Source organism: Tubulanus polymorphus, chromosome 11 (assembly GCF_964204645.1).
Source record: "Tubulanus polymorphus chromosome 11, tnTubPoly1.2, whole genome shotgun sequence".
NCBI classification, from domain to species: Eukaryota; Metazoa; Nemertea; class Palaeonemertea; order Tubulaniformes; family Tubulanidae; genus Tubulanus; species Tubulanus polymorphus.
In genome coordinates, this window is record NC_134035.1 from 5,114,930 (window position 1) to 5,140,598 (window position 25,669).

Here is a 25,669-nt window from a genome sequence, read left to right on the forward strand (position 1 = left end):
TGAAGTAAAATCCAACATTGTGAAGAAAAACGAAACGAGAATTGTACGTTTCGACCCAATTCTTGTAGGCCATTTTCAAAAACAGTTTTTGTAAATGGCCGACAAGAATTGGGTCGAAAGGTAGAAATCTTATTTGAATTCATGTAACTGTGGAAACGATCCGGGTCTTTGATTGATAACTAAAACTTTATGTCAGTTAAATCTCAGATATTCAACAGATTGCGAGCACTCGATGTATTTTATATATATATATATATATATATATATATATATATATACACACACACACACACACACACACACACACACATACACACACATACACACACATACACACACATACACACACATACACACACATACACACACACACACACACACATACACACACATACACACACATACACACATACACACACATACACACACATACACACACATACACACACATACACACACATACACACATACACACACATACACACACATACACACACATACACACACATACACACACACATACACACACACATACACACACATACACACACATACACACACATACACACACATACACACACATACACACACATACATATAGGTAATTGCTGTATCCATTTTTTCTGACACCGTTGCTAACAACAACAAAACAACCAATTACAAAGATATTTTTTTTAGTTTTATGGATGATGATGATGGCAGTGGTTGCACGAGATGCTAATCGACAGTATTTTCAAAGCCGTTCTGAACGGCGGTGGTCGCGGGGAAAATGTTTATTCGCCGGCCTTATTAATTTGAATCTATTTATAATATCAGAGGTTTGCAGCCCTTCGGGTCCGACGTCTGATGATACATTTTAAGGATATCAATTGAAATAAAAATCGTCGCGGTGGAGAGCTATTTTTCGAAATGGCTACCGGGATAAACGAAAATAGATATGAAAATATTGCCCTCTCCTAATTAGACGTTTTCAAAGGTTGTATGCTCCTGATCTGATAGTTAGAGTTAGAGGAGGCTGAAATTCGATGAATTCTAACGAAAAATTATTTGATGCAGACTTTTCGAATACTAGTTTTGATCTAGCCTACCAATTTACGAAATTTGGTGCCTTATTTAGAATCCTAGACGCTGGCTTCTGTACGGAGCTTCATATATTGATAGAAATTGAATGCAAGGTTAATGATCAATCCAAACTTAAATTACGCCATCATCTCGAATGAGAAGATAAGTTTCAAGCGCTGTTCCTACGAAATGATTTGGCGGGAAATGTTCTCGAAAGTTTTCAACCACCAAGTCGATGATCAATGATCTATGATCTATGCTCTATACAACATCTATGTATCGCCTAGGTACGACCGGAAAAACGTTGAAATCTGTCTCAAATCTGGAAACCGAAATCACGAAGTTTTTCTCCATCGGAAACTTTTTTAAAAGTTAAAGAAGCGCGAAAATAGCGATAACGAGAGTGTAGAGAGGTGTAATATCAGCGGTATCGGTCTGTCGGGTTTTCAGCGTTGACTGATGAATCGCGGTTCGACGATGTTACCGCAGTAACAACACGCTGACGGCCGCAGCCGCGGGAATTGTCGTACATTACTTTCCGCTAAATCGAGTAAATGGTCGTCGGAGATAACGCGCGTCGTGTAACGGTCGTTCGGTCGAACTGCCGTCCGTTCTATCTATCAGAAATCACGACGTCGCTCGTGTATCGGCGACTTCTACGAATCGACCGAGTTTCAAAATTACGCCCGACGCCGGACACGTATTGCCGCGCGGCGATCCGTAGAAATTTTTTTATCATGTAGCCTAGTCTAGGTCGATCGATAAGTCGTCATTATCGGATTTATCTCGTCCTCCCTCGGCAGGGATTCAAACCTGATGGCGTCGCTACACTCAGCCACACTCGGAAACCCCGCTGCATTGGACCGAGTGCGCGGGTACACGTGGAGCTTTGTCGCACGAAAACTTGCGGTACCGATCAGATCGCTCGTTGTACAATCGCCGAGGTTAATTTCAAGAGAACTATAAGTGGGAAAACCCGGGCTAAATAAAACTGGATATCTGGTTGGCTAATAATGACATCAGCTAACCTGCGCACTCTGTTTAGTGTGGCAAGGTTTCATACCGTGGCAATCAACCTATAGAATGAGTTTAGATGGTGTTTAGAATACTAGCGCGCCCAAGAGGGAATGACAATAAAAACGTTTTAATTTCGATATTTCTCTAGGGTAGAAACAGGAAGTAGAGCCTGTGCTAATGCGGAGATAATTTGGGTAATTTTTGTGGTTTGATATGTTACGCGTATATACATGACAACCAGAATTGAAGACTGCGGCAAGTTTTAGCTCGAAGGTTGAATATTATTTATTCGAAAATGATAATGAAAAGATGAATCTGCCTACTTGACTTACTGGCACCTTTTTTGATGCCACCATATCTGACGTGGGCATAAAAGCCACTCCTTTCAAGAAGTTTCGTGTATCAGATCCTTGTCGGTTGTCGTAGATTTGGAGAACTACTGCTCGATGTTGCTGTTTTCAAATTGTCAAAATTGTATGTAATCTTGTAGATAATCTCGTCATCTGTCATCAGGACCTTAGATTTTTCAATTGATCTTGTCTTGCTTCTCGTTTCTGGGTTGAGTAAACTCCTCCGTCTAATGTCCATTAGGCTGCAGATAATTTAATGTTTAATTCTTTCTTTTTGTACCGGGGCAATTTTACAAATACCGGTAATTGTCATACTTCACTGGACTTTCGTGTAAGTGAATTGCTTAGCATTGGTTCCACTCGATGGAAACTTCTCAAAATGGTCATAGCTCTTTGACTTTAAAACTGTGTTATCTGTGCTATCTTGATAATTATAGTTTAACCATTTCATGCATTAACTGTGGAATTTATATACAAAACTCCCAATATAAAAACAAATTTATTTTCACTGAAATGCCCACTTCTAATTAATTCTTGTATCATGAGGGATTTTGAGCAATGTTACGAACAGTTTTTTGGGTGAAATTTTACAAACAGATTTATTGAAGCGACGTGAAAATGAACAAACAGATAGAATTGTGATTTGATGAAATATTAATTTTTGTTGAAAATTTTTTTTAATTTCTTGTGGATTTCCATCCAAGTGTGTTATCGAATTTAGAAAATAGTTGCCAGCATTCGATTTGTCGATGTTTATTCATATAAATTTGGATGCAATGTTTCAGTAGAAAAGTGCTCTAGCAGAATTCTAATAGTTGTGTAAAATACCATGAGAGTTTAGTTCACGCGACGGCCCCGCCGCGCTCAAAACTGATGACTATTCAAGTCAATAACAGATATGTTTCGCGAGATGATAAGAGAGGATGAAGACTGCAAGAGCGCGTGCGCACATTGGAGTCGACTGTCAGGGGAGTCTTCACTAAAACAAACATACCTTATATCCGTTAACAAAGTCTTATTTCCCAATAGTCTGATTGTAACTGGTTATTCATGCGCGACGTTCAGTTTCATCTCTTTAAATATGGCTTCAAGACTCGGAGAAATATTTGAATTCGGAATATTGTTCTTTATTGCGGTTTTGTTTCGGAGTCTTTGAATTTAAGCTTTTAAACGTGTTCGCATTTTTCGCCCTTTATTGAGAGTTGATTCGAAGTCCTCGAATGAATTTAGAAGATGTTTTAGTCAAATATGGACGTGTAAACACGCTTTCTAATTAGCCACGGGCCACATTTGATCTATGCCAATTTGGCCCGGGCCGAATTGTCTCCGCGTGATCGCGGCTTATTACAGCGCTGAGGGACCCGACTGAATAGCACGGGTTCACCAGTTTTAAACCCGCTATCTTCTGGTTGAGTCGAACACCAGGTTTGAACCCACTACCTGCTGGTTGAGTCGAACACCGGGTTCACCAGGTTTTAACCCTCTACCTGCAGGTTGAGTCGAACACCGGGTTCACCAGGTTTGAACCCTCTACCTGCAGGTTGAGTCGAACACCGGGTTCACCAGGTTTGAACCCTCTACCTGCAGGTTGAGTCGAACACCGGGTTCACCAGGTCGGGTCGAACACCCACCAAGACATAAAAGTGCTAAATATAAAAGTTGCTGCGTTTTCTAGTCGACTCGTCGTACGCCGAAGCAAGATCCAGGCCTCGGAGGAAACTCGGCGGCGAGTGCGTTGTACGAGTTGTCAATATCACCTGTGTCTAGTGACACGAACCCAATCACTAAACGCAGAAATTCAACACCCCTGAAGCCTCGTGCTGGTATTCTCCGGTCTGTCGCCTCTAGGGTTTTTTTTATTCGAGATTTCATTCAACGTCTGCGACAGATATTCGTCGAAATATCACAAACCAATCATTAGTCGATTTTTGCGTCGGTCCATTTTACATTTATTCGCATCGACGTGTATTTAATTGAAAACTAGAATCGATAGCGGTGGAGTTCAAATTCGCTGATTTAAGTAACGAACAGACAAATTTAGACCGACCGAGACGACTGATCCGGGTTCAGGGACAATTTGCTCGCACAATTTGCTAGGTTGTGAATAGAAATTTTGCTATGATCGTCAATCATTGCATTGCATCTCGCTGGACCAGTGAAAACAGCTGATTTAAAAATGTTTTGGACGCACAGTTTCGATTTGGTCCGTTCTTGAACTGTTCCATTCGCATGGGCCAAATTAGAATGGACTATCCATTGATGGTATGAATGTGGTTTTAATTGTGGAAGATGAGCAAAACATTGCGATAAACAATGTAGTCAAGTTATCTGGTGTTTTTACAGTGTGTGCGTTAGGACAGATTTTTTGTTTAAGTCATCACATTTTTCCAATAGAAATCGCCATCTACTTCTTTTCGCCTCTGATATTCCGTTCGCTGTTGGCGGACAGACGGCTACATGTAATCAATAAGTTTGTTCGATAAATCTGATGATCTACGCGCGTCGGGGATTAGCTTTTCATTTGAAAAAAACGGGAGTCATCCGCCGGTGGTGGTCGTCCGTCTGCCCGAGAAATCATTATTTGATGATGAGATGCTCACCTCTTCTTTAACGCGACGACAATGTCGATATATCAGATTTCACCTGCTACATGCAGTAGATAGATCAGTCAACAGCGGTACTGGATCCACAGTCAAACGAAACCCACACAACTGTGGAACTGGATCCATATTCAAATGAAAACCCTCACAACTGTGGAACTGGATCCAGTCAAATTAAATCAACAATACTGTGGAACTGGATCCACAGTCAAATTAAACCCACACAACTGTGGAACTGGCTTCAGAGTCACATTATACCCATACAACTGTGGGACTGGATCCACAGTCAAATTAGGCAACTGTGTCATTGGCTTCATAGTCAAAATGAACTCACACAACTGTGGATCCACAGTCATGTTAGGCAAGTGTGAGATGAAATTGAATCCACAACTGGATTAAGGGGCTAATCAGGCAACTTTAGAAGTGGATCCCCAGTCAAACTCCCACCTCCCAGGTCAAATTAACCACATACAGTAAAAACGAAGTGTGAAACCCTCATTATTATTGTGCTTCTCGGTTCATATCAGATTCAAAAAGTCAAATAGTTGTAGTAGTCGTATAGAGATGTACATTCCAGCCATCGGGTGGACTGGTGTAGTGCCCGGACACTGTGTCATGTGTCCAGACACTCTCAGCGTGTGTCTACTCGGTCAACCATACACGGTTGTTATTTTATCGACTCTATTCCACGCATCATTTCACTGATATCGTATGGAACTGCGTGTGCCGCGCTGCGCTGTCCGATGATGAGAATATCTCGGTATAGTTCAGTTGTCATTGTCTTCGTATTCAGCATACGCTGCAATATTGGCATTTCATTCTAGCGTTTCTCCGCGCAGAATCCGCTCGGCTATACGTCGTCTATGTACTTTACCATTCTGAAAACTTTCGAAGCAACTTTTTCATCGGCTATTTTCCGGATGTCAAATTGCTTTTACCCACAGACCCCAGGTTGGAACGTTAGTGGTGACCAGTTACTTCACCTTAATCATTCTCGAATCATTCTCAAAAATCTTTTCTTTTTCGATTCCGAATTTCCCTGTATAATACTTAACGCTTATTATCTCGATTTCCTCTTACCTTTACGACTTTTTGACGAGCTTAATTTCTAAATGTTCGCAATCGATCCCGGTTTATCGACTGTTAAAATCAGTTCAATAAGTGACGAGCGACCCGGTCAGTTTTATGTTGAACGTCATTTGTCGAAGCGATTATTTTTCGAGTTTGCGGCGCATTCGTTTCGCTAATGAAAAATACAAAACGCAGATCGTTATCATCTATCGTTATCTCTCTTACCTTTTGTGGCCGGTTCGTATTTCCGCGTAGCGAGAATACCGACGACGGCTCAACTGAATTCGTAAAAAAAAAAACCGCTCGGCGTCCCAGGGGCCGATGCTATAACCATGGTAACTGTAACCAACAATACCCCTGGTGTGTATGCGCGAGGTATGCTTATCCAATGATAAGCTAAGGATTATGTTTCTTATCCTTATCTTATTCAATCAAGGGAATGTTTGATATGACGATTCTGCGCGTGGACGTACAAACATACAGACGGATGGATGTAAGGTGTAAACGAATGATTATCGATGATATTTAGTTTATCATGAAATTCATGAATTCAGCTGCGACCAAATGACGGTGACATATTATATGATAAAACTGTCTAATCTGGTCATTCAGGTAAGGGCAAAGCTTATCAGTTTCTATAGCCACCTATGAGACATCTTATCAGGTGGATAGCTGCAACATTTCAGCTGCTCCTTTCATCGGGTGGATGGTCTAGACGTCCAGCTACACTTTTCATGGGATGGATGACGCTAACGTTCAGCTACCCCTCACATCGAGTGGATGATCTCGGTGTTTCAGCTACACCTCACATGGGATGGATGACTATAACATTCAGCTACACCTTTCATGGGGTGGATGACTCTAACGTTTCAGCTACCCCACACATGGAGTGGATGATCTAAATGTTACAGCTACCCCTTACATGGGATGGATGACTGTAACATACAGCTACCCCTCACATGGGGTGGATGATCTAAATGTTTCAGCTACCCTTTACGTGGAGTGGATGATCTCAATGTTTCAGCTACCCCACACATGGAGTGGATGATCTAAATGTTACAGCTACCCCTTACATGGGGTGGATGACTGTAACATACAGCTACCCCTCACATGGGGTGGATGATCTAAATGTTTCAGCTACCCTTTACGTGGAGTGGATGATCTCAATGTTTCAGCTACCCCTCACATGGGGTGGATGATCTAAATGTTTCAGCTACCCTTTACGTGGAGTGGATGATCTCAATGTTTCAGCTACCCCTCACATGGAGTGGATGATCTAAATGTTACAGTTACCCCTTACATGGGATGGATGACTGTAACATTCAGCTACACCTTTCATGGGGTGGATGACTGTAACATTCAGCTACCCCACACATGGAGTGGATGATCTAAATGTTACAGTTACCCCTTACATGGGGTGGATGACTGTAACATACAGCTACCCCTCACATGGGGTGGATGATCTAAATGTTTCAGCTACCCTTTACGAGGAGTGGATGATCTAAATGTTTCAGCTACCCTTTACGAGGAGTGGATGATCTCAATGTTTCAGCTACCCTTTACGAGGAGTGGATGATCTCAATGTTTCAGCTACCCCTCACATGGAGTGGATGATCTAAATGTTACAGTTACCCCTTACATGGGGTGGATGACTGTAACATACAGCTACCCCTCACATGGGGTGGATGATCTAAATGTTTCAGCTACCCTTTACGAGGAGTGGATGATCTAAATGTTTCAGCTACCCTTTACGAGGAGTGGATGATCTCAATGTTTCAGCTACCCCTCACATCGAGTGGATGATCTCAATGTTTCAGCTACACCTCACATGGGCTGGATGATCTCAATGTTCAAGCTACCCTGTACATGGAGTGGATGATCCTAACGTTTCAGCTACCCCTCACATGGAGTAGATGATCTCAATATTTAACACTCCTCCCTCTCCGCCCCATGTCTGTTTGTCAACTCGTCAACATTGCAAAGTCTACGGCGATGAGCTTGTCGGTATAATTATAAACTCGTTAGGAATTGATTAGAACGTGTTCGCACGTTCGCACGTAAAACAAATATCAGTACAAGCGATTTCATGAAATATGCATCGCGAATTTCATTTCTTCATATTTGAAGTCAGCGTCAGTGTTTTATCAAACCCGCCTTAATACTATATGCCGTAACAGCATGTGAACATAGCCGTATACAGGACTGAGAAACAAAAGATTATTTAGTTACCATTTGGTAGATGTCCTGGTAATGACTTAGAAAATGCAATGGTAGATGGAAAGCTGATATATATTAAAGTCCGAATAAAAATGTTTCCGAAAATGCTTCCTCGAACTAGTAGTTTATTCCTAGTGTTCCTGAAGATGACTATAAGAATACCGTAGAAATGTCGAATGAACTACACTAGGTCAAGGGAAAATTTTCAGACTTCATGATATTTTTCGTTATGATTGTGGGATTCTCCATAGATTATTGTCGCAACGCGGATATAGCGTTTTATCAATGGTTAACGAAATAATAGTGTGACAGTAGAATCGTGAAAGTGGATTGGGAGGTGGGGGTGTCATGTTTAAAGATGTGTTGATTATGTAGAATGACCTAATGTATAATCAAAAATATCTAAATTGCCGATGAAAACGGCGAGATTTTAGATTCGATAATCGAGATTTCAGGGCGAGAAAGTCGACTTATTCGGTAGTAAGGAATTATTGTCGCGTTCGTTTAATTCGCCAGCTATCAGCATTCTACAAGAGCCATTTCTAGCGAGCACTTCATCAATTATTTATCGGCCTGAGCCGATATTTCTGCCGACTAATTGAACACTTGCGGTAGATATCCATCTGTACAGCAACCTGTCTCTCTAATATCTCTCTCTCTCTGTCTCTCTCTCTTTAATTTTCTATCATTGAAATGTTCATGTCGCTCTATGCTTCTTCGCTTTGCTTCCCTTGATACATAGACATGTACTGTGCTCACTTGTGTTTAGCTATGGTAATCAAGGGGTTAAAGTAGATCTCCGTTTGTGGCTAACCCCGAATAGAATATGTACATCATGAGTTTCATTTAGATACAGTATATTCAAACCAGTTCCGCAGTTAGCGGGCTAATTCGACCGAATGCATTAAAACTATTATTTGATTTTCAATGTGTTAACTGTAGACACTATTGTGGATCTGTCAGTGGCGTTTAATTAAAGTTATTCCGCTCGCATCAGTTCGACTCGATTGTTTCATTCAGCCTCAGTCAGTCGTCCGTTTTATCTTCGAACCGAAACTCCGGCCGGTTTCCCGTGAAGGAAATTAGAATTTCTTTTTTACGGTTGACTTTGCGACGTCGCGTTCTCCGTGACAGGTATATCACAGGCCGTACGGCACGGCTTGACACTTGAGCATGATATATGTCCTTTTAGCGTTTAAAAATCGATACCACCCGAGAGATGGTTTTTGAAACGGAATGAAACGGCTCTCAGCGAGGGTAACACCTTACGTACACACAGACACTAAGTATCTGCGTAATGATGATTTCGATGAACCTGCTTGGATTTGAGTCTAAAACGGTCTTAAAGTTCTATACCAGCAAGTAGAAGTAAATGCTCTCGGACTGGTCTGGTCTTAAGTTGTTGGATTGGCTATGGAACTAAAATGATATAAAACTGTTCTTAAGTTGTTAGATAGGCTAAAGAAGTGAAATGCTCTTAACTGGTCATAAGTTGTTAGATTCGCTAAAAAAAAGTGAAATGGTCTGAGACTGGTCTTGTTGTTAGATTGGTTATAGAACTCAAATGATCTAAGACTGGTCTAAGATGTAGAATTGGCTGTAGAACCAAAATGCACTTAGACTGGTCTCAATTTGTTAGAGCAGCTAACTGTACACTCTAAATGCCCTTACACTAATCTTACACATTGAGTATTGAGCGTAGAATTGGCCATCAAGTGTTGAAGTTTATGTTGAGTTGCTGATGGTGTGTTTACGAGGGTTATCAAGTGTTTGTTTAATGCCATTCAATTTAGCCGATGTAATAAACTCTCAAGGTCGTTTCAACAACGTTTTTTCGCCTCCCCCTCTGTGGCTATCAACTCGAAATAGAAAAACTATGTTCCGCTATATTTAGGAATACGGCACGATCCGGGGTTTAGCTTTATTACCATTTGTCAGCTGCGTTTACGCTTATGACACCCTAAACTGCGTATAACGGCACAAATGACGGCAAACTCTCGACGGGAGAAGATTCATTTTCTATCGAAACCCCATTCGTACAAATTAGGTTAATGAGTCACTCGGGTAGATGGCGTGGAACGTAATGTTTTAGCTACATGACACATTTTGTCATTCCACCATATGGTGATCACTTTCCAGGCATTTTATTCAATAAATGGCTAAAATTTCATTAGCTTAAAACATTGTGAATCACTTTCGTCTTTCAGAATAGATTTGAGTGTTATGTTTACAGTGTTCTGTAATACGTGGACCAATCATAATTGCAGATCTGTTCTGTTAACCAATCGTCATTCTCCAAGTGACAACCATTCATATATCGATCAATCATCTTCGTCCTAGCCATATGGTGGTTATCACAGATCTGTTCTGTCAACCAATCATCATTCTCCTAGAAATGGCCATTCATGTGTCAACCAATCATCTCTGTCCTAGCCATACAGTGGTTATCACAGATCTGTTCTGTTATCCAATTTTCACTGTCCTAGAGTCAAACGATCCAAGTGTTGTTTCAACCAATCATAACTGGTTTAGCCGTACAGTAACCGATCAATCGGAATCACTGATCTGTTCCGTTAACCAATCATCACTGTCTTAGAACTAGAATATTCTTATCTTCCATATTCATGTTTAAGTAAGTGTAGCATATCTATTGTTATAGAAAGTGAACAAAACATACGTTCGATTATCCCACGAGAAATTGACTTAAATAAATGAATATCTTCTATGCATTTTTGACCCTCGAGTGCTAATTTTACTGCATCGTTTTTCGTCTGAAACTTCACGTTGGTCAGGTTACGAGTTGTCGTCTTCGCCGCCGTTTGAGACGAGACGTAATGATTTTGTCACTGGTTCTCGGTGTGATCGGTGTAATCAGTAGATCAGTGATTGGTGGCACTCACAATCGCTGGCTATTTGTCTCAATAAGCGTCAGTGAGGAACCGGGCCTGAATCAGTCCCAGTAAATCTCGTCGATGTCACATTCGATATCGTTTAGCACCAATCATTTCACCAGTCGTCAGGAAACGTAAAATCGTGCCGTGTATATCTCAATTCTACCTCGTTTGGAAATTGCTTTTGGTCTCACTCAGTCTCATTGTGCTCAAAAGCTGTTTTCGACCATGCTGTACTGGTTGATCATACCATAGCCGAGTCTCATGATGCCATCAGGTTCTAATCTATGCATGGGAGGAACATGGCAGAGTCTCATAATGCCATTTGGTTCACATCCCTGTGAGGAAGGAATGTGGCAGAGTCCCGCAATGCGATCAGGTTCAAATCCCTGTGCCAGAGGAATGTGGCAGTCGCGTGATGCCATCAGGTTCGAATCCTTGTGAGGGAGGAATGTAACACAATGCCATCAGGATTCCCCTGTGGTGGAGCAACATGGCAGAGTCTCACGATGCCATTATGTTCAAATCCCTTTGAGGGAGGAACATAGCCGAGTCTCATGATGCCATAAGGTTCAAATCCCAGTCTCGCAATCTGAGATTTGTGGATCTACAACATACAGGTCGTTTAGTATACCATAAAGTTCAGATCCCAGCTAAGGATGCTATGAATCTTAGCTAGGCGTCGAGTGGCTTTGTACTGTTTATTTGAATTGAAGCAGACTTGTAATTGCTTGATTCATGAAGCAGCACTACATGAGCCTTTTTACGTTCCCTTAGACAAAAAGACGGAAAGAAAGCTGAAAGGTTGGTGGTTCAAATCATTAGTGTCATTAGTGCAATAGTTTTGCATTCGCTGTGCAAACAGTGAGCAGACATGAGGATGATGGGTTTACAGTTGACTGGATGAATACAATAGTGTCATCTCGAGAGGATCTTCAGCAGAGGAAGAGAACGGCAGAAGTTGTTACGGTAGAAAGTGGGGCTTCACTCTGATAGACATTACGGTACAGTTGATTATGCTTTTATTCTGCGCATTGAGCCCGAGATGTTGTCTTTTCTTTCAGTAAAATTTCAGCCTGACTTTCCCCGTGATTCTATGTCCCGCGGCAGTCGTATTTGTATGAGTTTTTTTAAGAACGGAAAACGAAGCCTATACAAGTCATGTTCAGTTTATCAAACGCGATTCGAATTTCCGAATCGGCTTAAAACATATCGCAGATAATGAAAATCCCAATTGGGAATTTTACGCCGAAGTTTATTTTAGTTCACAGATGCTACAATCTTATGGCCACCATCAGATGAAGTGTTAACTTTTTTCAGCTGATAAGTATTTCTTTATTCTCGACTGTACAAATAAACTCTGACCCTGAAACGGAAACATCGGTAATTCGATGGTATATTCAGTCGAATAGCGGCTAGTTTTGCCCGTAAATCCTTCTCGTTATCTTCACTACTCTGTACAACGTCGTTTTTACAGTTTAGTGCTCGTAACCAACCTTTACGGCGCTTATATATCCCCTGTATATCCTGATCGCTTACGGTAACGATAAAACACTGATAAATCCAAGGTTATTGAATGTTATTATATTTACATAACGAGCCGATTTAAAATTACACCTTGAGACGACAGTATTAATTGTCGGGTATCTGGGCGTTCGTCGTTGCGGGCGTTAATTAATCAGTAGCATTTTTCAACCACGTTCTTCAATGCCGCGCTAGTTTCCGGGGTGTTTCTGATACGGTATTTCCCGTATCGGAAAACGTGTGTTCGAGAATATTGAAGTGCCCTATATGTCTACCATACTGAGAAAACCATTACGTAGTATATTGAAGACAGCTCGACCTAACAAATTTTTTTCCAAATACTACTTGAAAAGCCCCGAATACTTTTAGTTGCTTTGTGACAGAGATGTTTTGAAACGGATTTCCGGTTTTCTAATTTACTGACATAGGCGAGTTTTCCAATTGATGCAATCAAAAGAAGCACTCTCGCTCCGGTGCGAGCAGCCATCAGCCTTCGTTTCTTTGGGGCCTCGCCATTTTCAGGTTATTTTGGGTTTTGCCACTTACATCTCTGTTGCGAGCTCATAATTTGGCTGCGCTATATATGGTTATCCTATTAACCTGATAGATGCCCCTGCTGTTTAGTCGCAATGTCAATCTCTTCAACGTCATGTCCTTGATGCCCCTCTCTTCTCAAGTGGCTCTACCAACTGGGACAGCCATCCGCAGTAATCCAGCCTAAAATTTGTTTATGAGGTTGGATGAATTCTTTTTAGTAAATCACAGTATTTCTTGTGGATTTTAATGAGGGCTTGACCGTGTGTGACTGCGTTCAATATCAATTAACCCAATTAACCGGGTTCAGTAAATAAGGAAGGCATTACCGAGTTGGTTGTTGTTAACAAGAAAAGTTGTGTTGGGTAAGTGTTACGGTTACGCTTTTCGAATGGAGGTATCCGATGAAACAGGTGAATAGTGTACAGGGGGTTAGTTCTAATGAGTGGTTACTCACTCTGTTGTTGTAAGAATACACCTGGATAATTGAATCTCTTCAGTAGTGTGATCAAGGCACCTGCGCTATATGAATCATCAGTGAGAATCGAACTATTTGAAGCGAACTGAGTTTTTTCAACTTCAAAAGTATAAATGGAATCATTAGGAAGCCTCCGGGAGGCTTTCCACAGTACACGGAACTATGCAAATTATCTGCCCGAGTCTTTTTAAAGCAAGCACTAGTCGCCCCTCTGCCTTGTGGTCTGCCTGTGCAGAGCTCATGAAAAGACCCATGCCTCGTTACTATGACTGGAAGCAATTGGCTAAACTACCTAGAGAGTCATGTTTCTTCTAGTCCGAGTCATTTTGCACGGGCAGTTTGTCTTACGGCGAGCCTTGGGAAGATACATAGATGATCAAAGAATCATGTCTACAGTACGGTTACTGTATGGTTCTGTAATCAGTAGTTTGAATCTATAATTCATCAATGATGTCTCCTCTCCTCACTCCGTACAAGTCTTTCTGTATGTGTTCTAATGAACAAAGCTCATGTTTTTTTACACTACATCTGAATACATAATCATCCCTAACTAACTAACTAACTAGCTCTTCTCAGCAGTAGAGGTTGAGATGTTGAATTCACTACAAAGACCATAGAAGTATCTGTTCATTTATGATATGATATAAAAGGCGACTCGTTTCACATTGATAAGTAGTTTTATATGGTTAGTAGTTTAACCGGTCTCGATTGACTGCGTTTATGATATGCGTTACTTATATTTCGCATTAATTAGTTAACGATGATAGCGCGCACGCTTGATATCGCCGTGGCATTAATATGGTTGAATATATCGAATCAATTATGCATGCAGCGCTACGGACATGACAACAACGATGATGACTAGTCACTTGTGGCGATTGTGTTAATTATTATACAAGCATCGCTAATAAGATTATACACTTGTACCGACTATATTATATCAATGACTCTCTCCTCTCATATATACACTCCCTCCCTCTTCCGCTCCACTCCATCCTACCCTCTCCAATCTCCCACCTGCATTCTGCTTACCCACTCCTACTGCCCCTCTCTCCTCTCTACTCTCCTATGCTCTACCATTCCCTTCATCCATCCTCTACATCTAATCCCATTTTATCGCCATTCTCCTCTTCTCTCTCTCCTTCCCTTTCCTCCTTGAATATTCATTGATTGTACTTATATCTATTAGACGGTATGTTAACTATGTATGGCGGCTTTGTTTGAACAATGGACTTGTCGTTTGGTGATTTTCTGCTGTTCAGGTTTCATACAGGTCACATTAATACATGGATCAGTGAACTATTCTGTGTTAGTTATAAAAGACTTAAGGGTTTTATTGTGATTACATCAGCAGTGGCGATACAGCCTGTCAACATAGCGGTGAGGCTGACTAGGATTTCTCTGTCTAATCCATGCTCACCTGAAGAGATTCCCAGGAATGGGCATTGTGCTTCTGTCCTACATCATGGCATGAAGTAGTTTTACCGTGGCATGAAGTAGTTTTACTGTGGCATGAAGTAGTTTTTCCATGGCATAAAGCAGTGTTTCCATGGCATAAAGTAGTTTTACTATGGCATAAAGTAGTTCTACCATGGCATCAAGAAGTTTGACTATAGCATCAAGTAGTTTTACCATGGCAACATGTATTTTGGCCTTAGCCAAGCCATTTTACCGTGGCATCGAGTAGTTATACCAAGGCATCACGAAGTTTTACCAAAGCATCAAGTATTTTTACCATGGCATCAAGTAGTTTTACGGTGGCATCAAATCATTTTACCATGGCATCAAGTAGTTTTACCATGGCATCAAATAGCTTTACTGTGTCTTCAAATATTTTTACCGTAGCATCAAGTATTTTTCCATGGTATTAAGTAGCTTTGCCGTAGCATCAAGTATTGTCATCGTGGTATCAAGTATTTTTACCATAGCATCAAGTATATTCACCATGGCATCAAGTAGTTTTGCCGTGGCATCAAATAGTTTTACTGTGTCATCAGATAGTTTACCCGTGGCATCAAGTATTTTTACGGTGGCATCAAGTAGTTTTGCCATGGCATCAAGAATTTTGACCGTAACATCAAGTATTTTTCCATGGCATTAAGTAGCTTTGCCGTAGCATCAAGTATTGTTATCATGGCATCAAGTATTTATACCATAGCATTAATATTTTGATTGTGGTGTAAGTATTTTTGCTGTGATATCGATATATTGCTGACTATTTTGTAATAATGCAATGATTAACGCTTGCGTAGTTTTTCACAGCATCTCTGCTGTATTTCTGCGGCAGACTCTTTAAGTAAGGGTGGGGCTGCGTGGATGTTTGATTGTTCAATTGCAAAATATTCGCGAAAGTAAACATAAAAAACGCGTGCGCAGCGTTATAGTTGGGCGTCGATCGTGTGTTAAAGGTCATATACATCATCGGCGTTTAACGGTCTTAACGAACGAACAACGTTTTCAAAAGCGACGATTCAGAGTTACTACCGGTAACCCCTGCTGACCAAATTAATAAACGTGTCAATTGTTGTCCTGGATATTAATGATTATGGCAGCCGTTACCACGGTAACATCGATCAGTCCCAGGTGATAACAGTAGTTCCTGTTGACTTATCGATGGAACTTTTTTACGGCGTCGGAACGAAGGGGTGGAAAAAATAAGCCGAAGTTAACGGTAACGTCACTGGACGTCTGGTCGCAGCGGTCGATGGCAACATCTGACCTGAATTGACATTCGGCACCCAGTTCGATAGTTCTTCTTTATAACGGTTACAGTTAACAGTCATATTCAGTTCACTTGTGTTTACGTTTCTACAGCTCTTCATCGAGTTTGATTCAATAGAGATGAAATATATTTATTTCCAATGTTTCAAGTCTGGAGTTGAATATAACCTAAGAAGTGTAAAACATTGGCTCCTAGATTGTGCCTTCGTCCCGTCGTTCCTACCGGGAAAGTTTTCCCAAATGCTTCAAAAAGTTGCCGCATGGTTCTGAGAAGATTGTCTAAAGATCCATTTCCAAAGTTTTCCTTATTGAACTTGTCTCTGCGGTAAAGACATTGGAACAAGTTCTATAGAGTCAAAAACTGTGAAAGAGAGTCCTGTGTCTTTAGATGCCCTGAGAAGTTGCTTTGCTTTCCGAAAAATTTATATTCATATTGTCAGTTCCGCTTGGCGCCACGAAGCCTCGATAGGCGTTCATAGAATTAATAGAATTCGTATTTTTTTCTTTCGCTTCATTACAAAACAAAAGAATATTATATTTATACCCGCACCTTGTTTCGTGACAACATCACTCGAGAGGATTAACTTCGTACGTTGTTACTATGACGATTCTAATAATAACAACTTTGTCGACATTTACGCTGGTTTTAAATTGAATATTCCTCCCATTTGTAATTGAAGCACTTGCCGTTTACTTCTGTCATCCACTGTCTGATGTTAAAAAAAAAATCAGATTTAATTGTAAACACGAAATAGAAGCCAAATTTAGAAGCTAAATTTAAAACCCTTCTCTTTTGTTTTCGTTGTCTGCTTGTATTTTAGCATTTAATTATTGTTTTTGTGTTGAATTTCCCTGAAGATGCGTCTTATGGAAGTGAAGACTTGAAATGTCACGTCTGCATAAACAATTCATAACGTAATTAAGTGTTTTATCAATATAGGAAAGCTAGACTCGCGAAGAGTCCTCCTTTTTAGCGCTTTAGTTAGGAAGGGGGTGTTCTTGTGATTTACTACTAGAACCATATCGGCCTGTTGGAGGACACTTGAAACGTTTTACCTAAGAATTTAAAAACACAACTGTTTTCTAGCTTCAACTGCTCTTTCTTCTTCCAAAATTGGCAAAAATGTGATAGATTTCACATACACGCATTTTCCATTTTGGGAGGTGATGATTGGATTTCGATATATGTGTAACAATCGTCTGTTCTCGTTCTGTTGGATGTTGTACTCGCTCATATGCGACTGCCATCGCGGCCACCGATTATTGCTCATAATTCAAGCGCAGATACGATAAGAAGTGATAAAACGTAACACTTATAGAATAATGATTAAGAGAGAGTGAGCGAGGAACGGTAGCGGTTAGTCAGTCAGTCAGCCGAAGTCGTATCGGATCAGATCAGGAATCTGTATATAGATGTTCATATCGGCGCAATAGCAATAGCTGGCTCGCTCGGCCCGCGCTCATTTATCATCGCGGAATTTGACGTGAAGTATTCATCTTTTGTAACTATTTTTTTCCTAATAAATCCTTCTTTACGAAGCGTAGAGAATGTCGCTTTGTGTAAACGTCATATATCACGAGGTCGCGCGCGTCGGGTCGGTTACGATTCTCGCGCCTCCCGGATTAACGCGCAACACCGCCCAACTATTGTCATAGATTAATGAAGAATTTTCATTTCGCGTCGGCGACGTCAGGAAAAAAATGACGATGGGGGTCAAGTAGCAAGGTTTTCATCATGTATGTACATGAGAGAAATTTGATTAGTTCTAGACCCTACTGAATAGAATGTACTTATTTTATATTCCTCCATAGCTTTAAGCATAATGAATAGCCCCCTCCAGGCCCTCCGCTGTGGGGTATGCAATAACTGCACTTTTACTGATGAATCGATATTCAGTTTTTGATAATGTTGTTTTTGTTGGATGATGTGTGTCGGGTGCGGTTGCGCAAGTCTGTAATGATCATGTCAGTACATATACAAGTTCACCTGAGTACACGACGAGCTAAAACTCGTTTTATATGTAACCATTTCATTATCAAAGTACTTATGCTCGTTAATGTGTTAAAGAGTTACGGTTACCTGGTCGCTAATTGGATCCCGGGTACGGGTAACCTGCGAATAGTGTTACGTGCGTCCGTTCAACGTTTTACTTTCTCTATAACAGATTCATATGTCAAGTGTCTCTGCGACTCCGATCTTCGTCTCTTAAAACATGTATGAGTAAAAAACAGTTCCAATGAGTACGATTTCAACCCACATCTGTTGAACTAACTACGTATGTCCCCATTCAACTTAAACCCGAGCACAGTTTTGAGAACGTTGCATTAGAAATCCTATTTTACCATCATAGATTTGTCCAAAGGTCGGGTGGCCAGGACCCGGTTCTAGTGTTGTGAGTTACAGTTAACTCTGAGTTAAAGTTAGTTCATTTTCGATGCTTCTACTCTGAGTCAAATATTAACTCAGAACTGTGGGACTGGATCCAGTTGCTCAAACGTTGGTTAGCGTTAACTAGTGGATAGTTGTCGATTAGACGTTCATTGTTACTATGGTATTTATCCGCTGGTTATCTTTTACCAACTTTTGAGCAACTACTGGACTGTAGAACTGGTTCCAAAACTGAAGCACTGGATCCAGTAACTGTGAAACTGGATCCCTGTTAGTTATGAAATTTATATCATATGCATTGTTGTATTACACGTTTTCAACAAGAAAGATGTCAATAAGTTTCACACTGGAGAATTAAAAATCTATTATTTGTATTTCAGGAATTTGCGTCGATTACGAAAGAGTTGAATCAGTGTCGAGATTCGTTACTAGAACGAGAGGAAGAGATTTCTGAACTGAAAGCAGAACGCAATAATACACGGGTAAGTGACTGTTCACTGTGATACCCAAACCCTATTGAAACATCGGGCAATGTGAGAGACATTCTTATTCTTATTCTTAAACTTAGGTCCAGTGTATGACCCACCCTGCAGAACCCTTATACTGAAACACGGTTTAGTGTGACACCCTTAGTGTGACACCCATCCTACAAAACCCTTATTCTGAAACATGAGTTAGTGTGTGACGCATGCTACAAAACCCTTATACTGAAATATGAGTAAAGGGCAAGACCGACCCTAAGATCCTTACTTTGACATGCCATCGAACAAAGCTTACCGGAATTTTGTCCCTTCCCCATGCTAAAAAAATAAGAAAACTCAAAAAGGATTGAAATGGGAATTTGATTGGAATTTGCTACTAATGTTAAGAATCTTTGTCAGTTAGTACCGAGTTCCGAAAGTCCACAGTCGAAATCTAAAACAAACTGCTTTTTAACTCGTTTTCAAGCTCGTCAATCAATAAATGATACCGAATTAGAGAATCAATTCGTGAAGCCATAACCCGCACCACGGAAATAATCGAGATATGATTTGAAGATGCAGCGTTTTCGGTTGAATTAATGATAGAAGCTTTTATCCGTCTGAATGTGGAGTAATTGAAACTGTAGCTTTTTCGATCAGGCTTCATATAAACTCGCATTATCTCATCATCGTCATCATCATCATCGTTGTCTCGGCTACTTCCGATTATATATCAACCACCCGGACGGTTGATTCCTCTTCGACATCCGTGGCGCGCGAGCGCGTCAATGCCGATTCACGATTCCGTCGATTCGTAATTACAACGATCGTGTGTTTACCTGCGACGAATCTCGACGAATTCTCCGCCGATTCAAGAGTCCGTCTGCCGGCACCGTCGTCGTCGTCGCGGCGATCGATCTCCCGCGGTGACGGATTCGTTCGTTGTTTGATGTGAAGTTATAAAATGGGATTTCGTTGTTTGAATAACGTCGATGTTCCCCGAAGACGCGCGGCTCCGCCCGCGGCTTAGCGCGCACAAGATGATATACGCGTAATATATTTAACCCTTTCGAGCCGACGAAAAAAAAGAGAAGAAAATTGAACACCGCGAAATGCGCAGCAGCGAAAATGATCCGACGCGTTCCCTCTAGGTTTCGACGGATTCAGTCGTCACGCGATCGAAAATAGTTTTCGGTCGATCGTCGAAAGTTTTCCGGAGTTGGTACTGATTAGCCAAAAACTGCGGCCCCCGAAGATCCGTGCGGACGACGACGACTTTTTCATCGCGAACACCTGACTGAAACGCCCGCGGCGGTTTCTATTCGCGATGATGATTTTCCGCGTTATCATTTTTTTTTTTGTTTTGTTCATCGATCGATCATCAGTTTCGGTGAATTGCGCAACGCTTCGTTTGAAATGAAACAAATCTCGGCACGTCGGGCGGCTCGGGTTTTTTTTTTTTTACGGATTCCGATCGATACAGATTCATGCTAGCGGCGTTTTAATAGCCGCGTCGCTGATTGATTTTAATACGTTAACGGCAGCTTATCGTCACCTGTTTCTTGTTTCCGGCTCAACAATTATTGCCATAGAAACCTTGAATCTTAAAGCGTCGCGCTGTATTATTATATAGTTTGCGCTGAAGGATTATGCGTATGTATGTCACAAAGAGTATGTATGCACGCCTGATCGATTGTGTATTGTCGTATATAAAAAGACAAAATTTTCTCGCGATATTTCACGCGAATATCTCGAATCCTATCAACACCAATTATACCGAATATCGTGTTTTAGTTTATATCAGTTTATACAAAAAAGCCAAGTTTGCAGAGTTTCCAGCAGCAGGGTCATGTCTACTTTGTTTGTATCACCTATCAAACAACTAAATAAAGGATAATGAATAAACTTTCATTTTCCGTTTTAGACATGGAAGAGCTCCCAGGTCCCCATGCCCCTGCTGTCCGTCACCCCAGTTTGATCCGATTCCCACTTATGTGTTAAACATTGCTGTGATACATTTGAAGTTATGATTTATTGTATTTTGCATATATATTGTATTTTGTATATTGCTGGAACATTTGGAATGTGAAGAGCTCCCAGGTCCCCATGTCTTGTCCCTTAACCCAGTTTGTTCCAAGTCCCACGTATGTGTCACACATTGCTATGATGCATGTGAAGTTATAATTTATTGTATTTTGCAGTTATTGCTGGAACATTTGGAATGTTTAGTGTCTCGTCACGAGCGTTCGTTACGAATGACCGTTGTAAAGAGGCAAGCGTCGTCACCGGCCGGCGTGTCCAGTGAGGTCGAAGTGTTGAAGGCTCTCAAATCACTGTTCGAGCATCATAAAGCGTTAGACGAGAAGGTAAGAACGATTACATCAGTTTCTCCGTCGACTCTCCGTCTTAATCCGGCCATGTCTCACCATCTCTCCATTACGTTCACTCCCTACAGGGACAACATTTTCCCTGAAATATGGAGGAATCGGGGAAATTTCTTCACTTTATGAAAGGGAATGAGGAATTTTGTAAAAAAGAGATGAAAATCCGAGAAGAGTTAGGGAAATATGTTGACATACCTAGATCATGCGTAAAATCAAACAGTTTGCATTTATGTCTCAGGTAGTTGACCATGTTAATTGATTGGATTATTTTCAGATCAAGTCAGGGAAATAAACGTGCTTGTCAAGGAATAGTCAGGCAAAAGTCAGGGGAAAAGCAAGTCGAATAAAAGTGGCCACCCTGTCCTATTGCCCTTGACCTCTTCCCTTGCTCCCTCCCGGTCTGCCTTTCAAGACTGCTTCAGGTATTCAACCCCAACATCCAGCAGGACGTTTTCAAGACCTCCTGAGGTGTTCGACCCCCACATCCACTAGGACGTGGTCAACAATACCCAACTACCTTATTGAGACGAATCGTTGCAGTTGTTGCGCAGTGAAGGTATATCCCAGTCAGTTGCGTAGACAGGTTGTACGTGTTTAAGGTCATTGGTCGACTACACCGCGTGCTGCCTTAATAGCTTCATCGAATTACGGTTGGATTACGGTAATCCTATTGGTAATCCTATCAGCACCAGGGAGTTCGTGTATGCGATGAAATTGCACTAAGTGGTCTTAATCCCGTGTGTTCGTCGTGAAGATGTTTTTACCTTGATCAAGATTGAGAAGCTACTGAACTCGGACGAACAACCTATTTGCGGTTCAACTTCATTGTCAAGTCGTTAAGGAGAACTGGTTGGCTCCTCTACACAGTTGAAAATGTGGCTGTTAAAGAATTAGGAAAAATTGGAAATGGCCTAGGCCTAATCACGATTGATAAAACACTATATCCGTGTTGAAGCGATGTAGAGAGAATCCCACATTAATAACGAAAAGTCCGAATATGTAACTGAAGCTAGTAGCTTATTCAACGCTTCGACTATATCCTAATAGTCATCTTCAGGAATAATTCTTGAATAATGTAGTATTCCTGAAGATGACTATTAGGATATAGTCGAAACGTTGAATAAACTGCTAGCTTCAGTTACATTTTCGGATTTTTCGTTATTATTGTGGGATTCTCTCTACATGACCTAGGCCTAATAGACTACACCCTCTAGTCAAATTTAACCCCATTGAGACTGATGAGCTGTTAAGTCTAGTCTATCCATTAGTGTTCTTTCAATTTGCCACGTTTGATCCGTCTTCTAAACAAAGCTGAAGTCTTTGTAAAACAAATATGTTGTCGTTTTTCGAAAGTAATTAGACACCTTATCGGAACTAATGGTTGATTTGGGTTCATCGAATGGACAACGGTAGACTGAACATCTATTCTTTACTATGAAGAACGTAAAGTCGACGTCACTGGAGTTAGAAAGAGTTACATCAAACGACTCAGAGATTGACGTCTGCTGACACGACAACGAGATCGCTCGTGCGAGAAGATTTCCTCGTCGCGGTGTTAACTAAAATACCGGTTTCATATTGACATCACTGACATTAAAGTCGTGATTGTCAGAGAGCTCTCTCTCTTTCTCTCTCTCTCGCGCGCTCTTGCTCTATAATATCCATCAGGTAGAGAATCAAAGTGATGCATAAACGTTAAAAAAAAGAATTGTTTTCGCGTTGTGTCACGTCGAGTTTGTTGTGGTTCATAGAGACTATTAGTGGTTAACATTTGTGCCATTTTTTTGTTTTGATTCGCTGGCTACAATTACAGAGTGAACAGACTCCAGCGTGATTCAAAAACTGTCCGTCTTGGCATGTTTCGAACCAGATGACACCGTGTGACTGTGACAACTAGTAAACAGTGATTTGAACCTGATGGCTTTGTGAGAAACTGACAGTACAAACTCGCGTCCTGATAGACCTTCTTGCTCGCAGTAATTTGAACCCGGTGGCCGTGTGTCAACTCGGTAACAGGATGCTGCTCTTGTTCACCCATCCTCCCTCTCAGGGATTCGAACTTGATGGTATTGTGTTACCCTCTCACGTTACCTTTCTCTACTAGGCTGGGTCCACGATGGCAGGATTTGCTTATGTGGCTCAGTCCCGCAATTCCGCCGGGTTCAAATCCCCGCAAAAGAGAATGGGTCTATATACTATGGCATGCAGGGACACATTTTAACATAAATATATATATATATATATATATATATATATATATATATATATATATATACATTAATATTTCTTGATATATTCGCCATTCTGCAGAAATCTCGATACATCAAGTATTAAAAAAACTAGACATTGAGTTGCTTAGTTTTGAGGCAATTTCGAGTATCTGGTCTGATAGTGCAGTGGTTTATTTGTTTGTAATGATTAATCGCAACAGTTTGATGCTGATCGACTGTTATTGTGAAAAAATGGAATTACGCGACAAAATATGAAAATCGTTTTCGTTTAAACGATGACAATTCATATATTTTTTTTCTGAAATCAACACTAACCGAAGCTGGTTTGATCCATTAGAAATATTTCCCTCGGGTGTCTGCGCCGGGGAAACATGTACTCTAAATTATAATTATGAAAGCAGATATATTAGAATTTTTAATGCAATCAGGCCCGAGTTAATTATCTATTGAGGCAAATGTAAATTTTCATCGTAAAGTATCAAAAGTCCAGGGGCTGAAGGGAGGGGTACCAGGTTGAAATGTCTGTTTAAAAAAATGTGATTCTTTTTAACCCGAGTACACTTACTCAAATGAAACAAAATAGCAAACTCCGGCCTCCCTCCAGCCTCGCTATAGCCTTACTGATGAATTTATTCAAGTTTAGCATTCGCAGAGATTAACAAATATAGATGACTCTGACGCCACCTATCCACTACAGACGGAATTACGCTCTTCATCGTTAATTGATTTATTTCCGTGTGTAGAGTGAATCTACCCTGAATTCATTCATTCAGAGACAAATAATAAAACATTTAGGGGATTTGTCAGTGGCCCTGTTGTTTATGTATGTATATTCGTGTTTACCTGGTCGTGTTAGAATGTCTCTTATCGCAGGGTCTTAGATACAAGTGTTTGAACCTAAACGCACTTATACTGGTCTTAGATATATACGTAAGAACCCACATGCACTTAGTCTGATCTTGGATTCACGTGTTAGAACCAAAATGCACTTAGACTGATCTTAGATATATGCATTAGAACCAAAATGCACTTAAACTGGCTTAAACCTCAATTCTTGTCCAAAAGAGTAGTAAATATTTATGGTTCGTATCCATTGATTAGTCATTAATGATATGCCCACTGACTACTAGCTCCTAACATTGAATATGTAATGTTGTTCTGTTGTCGGTGTCTCGGTCAAGTGTCAACGTTTACCATGAATGGTTAATTATTTTCATCAAGGGAGTGCCACTTCTACTGTGTATGTGTATTGATTACACGCTATCTTACTATTCCTTACCTCTCACTTCCTCTTCCCACCCTCTCTCCAAATCTCCCTTACCTCATCATCCCTTCTATGTCTATTACTCCATTCTCTTTCATTTCCATTCTCTATCCACCCTCTCACAATCTCACGTACTTCCATCCCATCTATGTCTATTGCTCCATTTTCTTTCCTAGCTCTCAGCTCCTCTTTCCACCCACTCTCCCCAAATAACCCTTACCTCATCAACCCTTCTATGTCTATTACTCCATTCTCTTCCATTTCCTCCCTTTCCCTCTATCCGCCCTCTCTCCCAATCTCCAACCTCCATCCTGCTTATGTCCATTACCCCATTTTCTTCCCTACCTCTCACTTCCTCTTTGCACCATCTCTTTCCAAATCTCTCTCATCTTCACATCCCTTCTATATCTATTACCCCATTCTCTTCCATTTCCTCCCTCTATCCAACCTCTCCCAATGTCTTACTTTCATCCCT

The 25,669-nt window shown here is 40.8% G+C and overlaps 1 protein-coding gene across 1 annotated transcript in view; it reads left to right on the plus strand.

Moving 5' to 3' along the window:
- The window catches only part of LOC141913221 (liprin-alpha-1-like), an 85,984-nt gene that overhangs the window by 24,949 nt on the left and 35,366 nt on the right, over positions 1 to 25,669 (plus strand). Inside the window, exons 3-4 of the mRNA XM_074804695.1 lie at positions 19,235 to 19,336; positions 21,517 to 21,681. Of these exons, the coding sequence (XP_074660796.1) occupies positions 19,235 to 19,336; positions 21,517 to 21,681 (267 nt within the window). The remainder of the gene's footprint in view (positions 1 to 19,234; positions 19,337 to 21,516; positions 21,682 to 25,669) is intronic.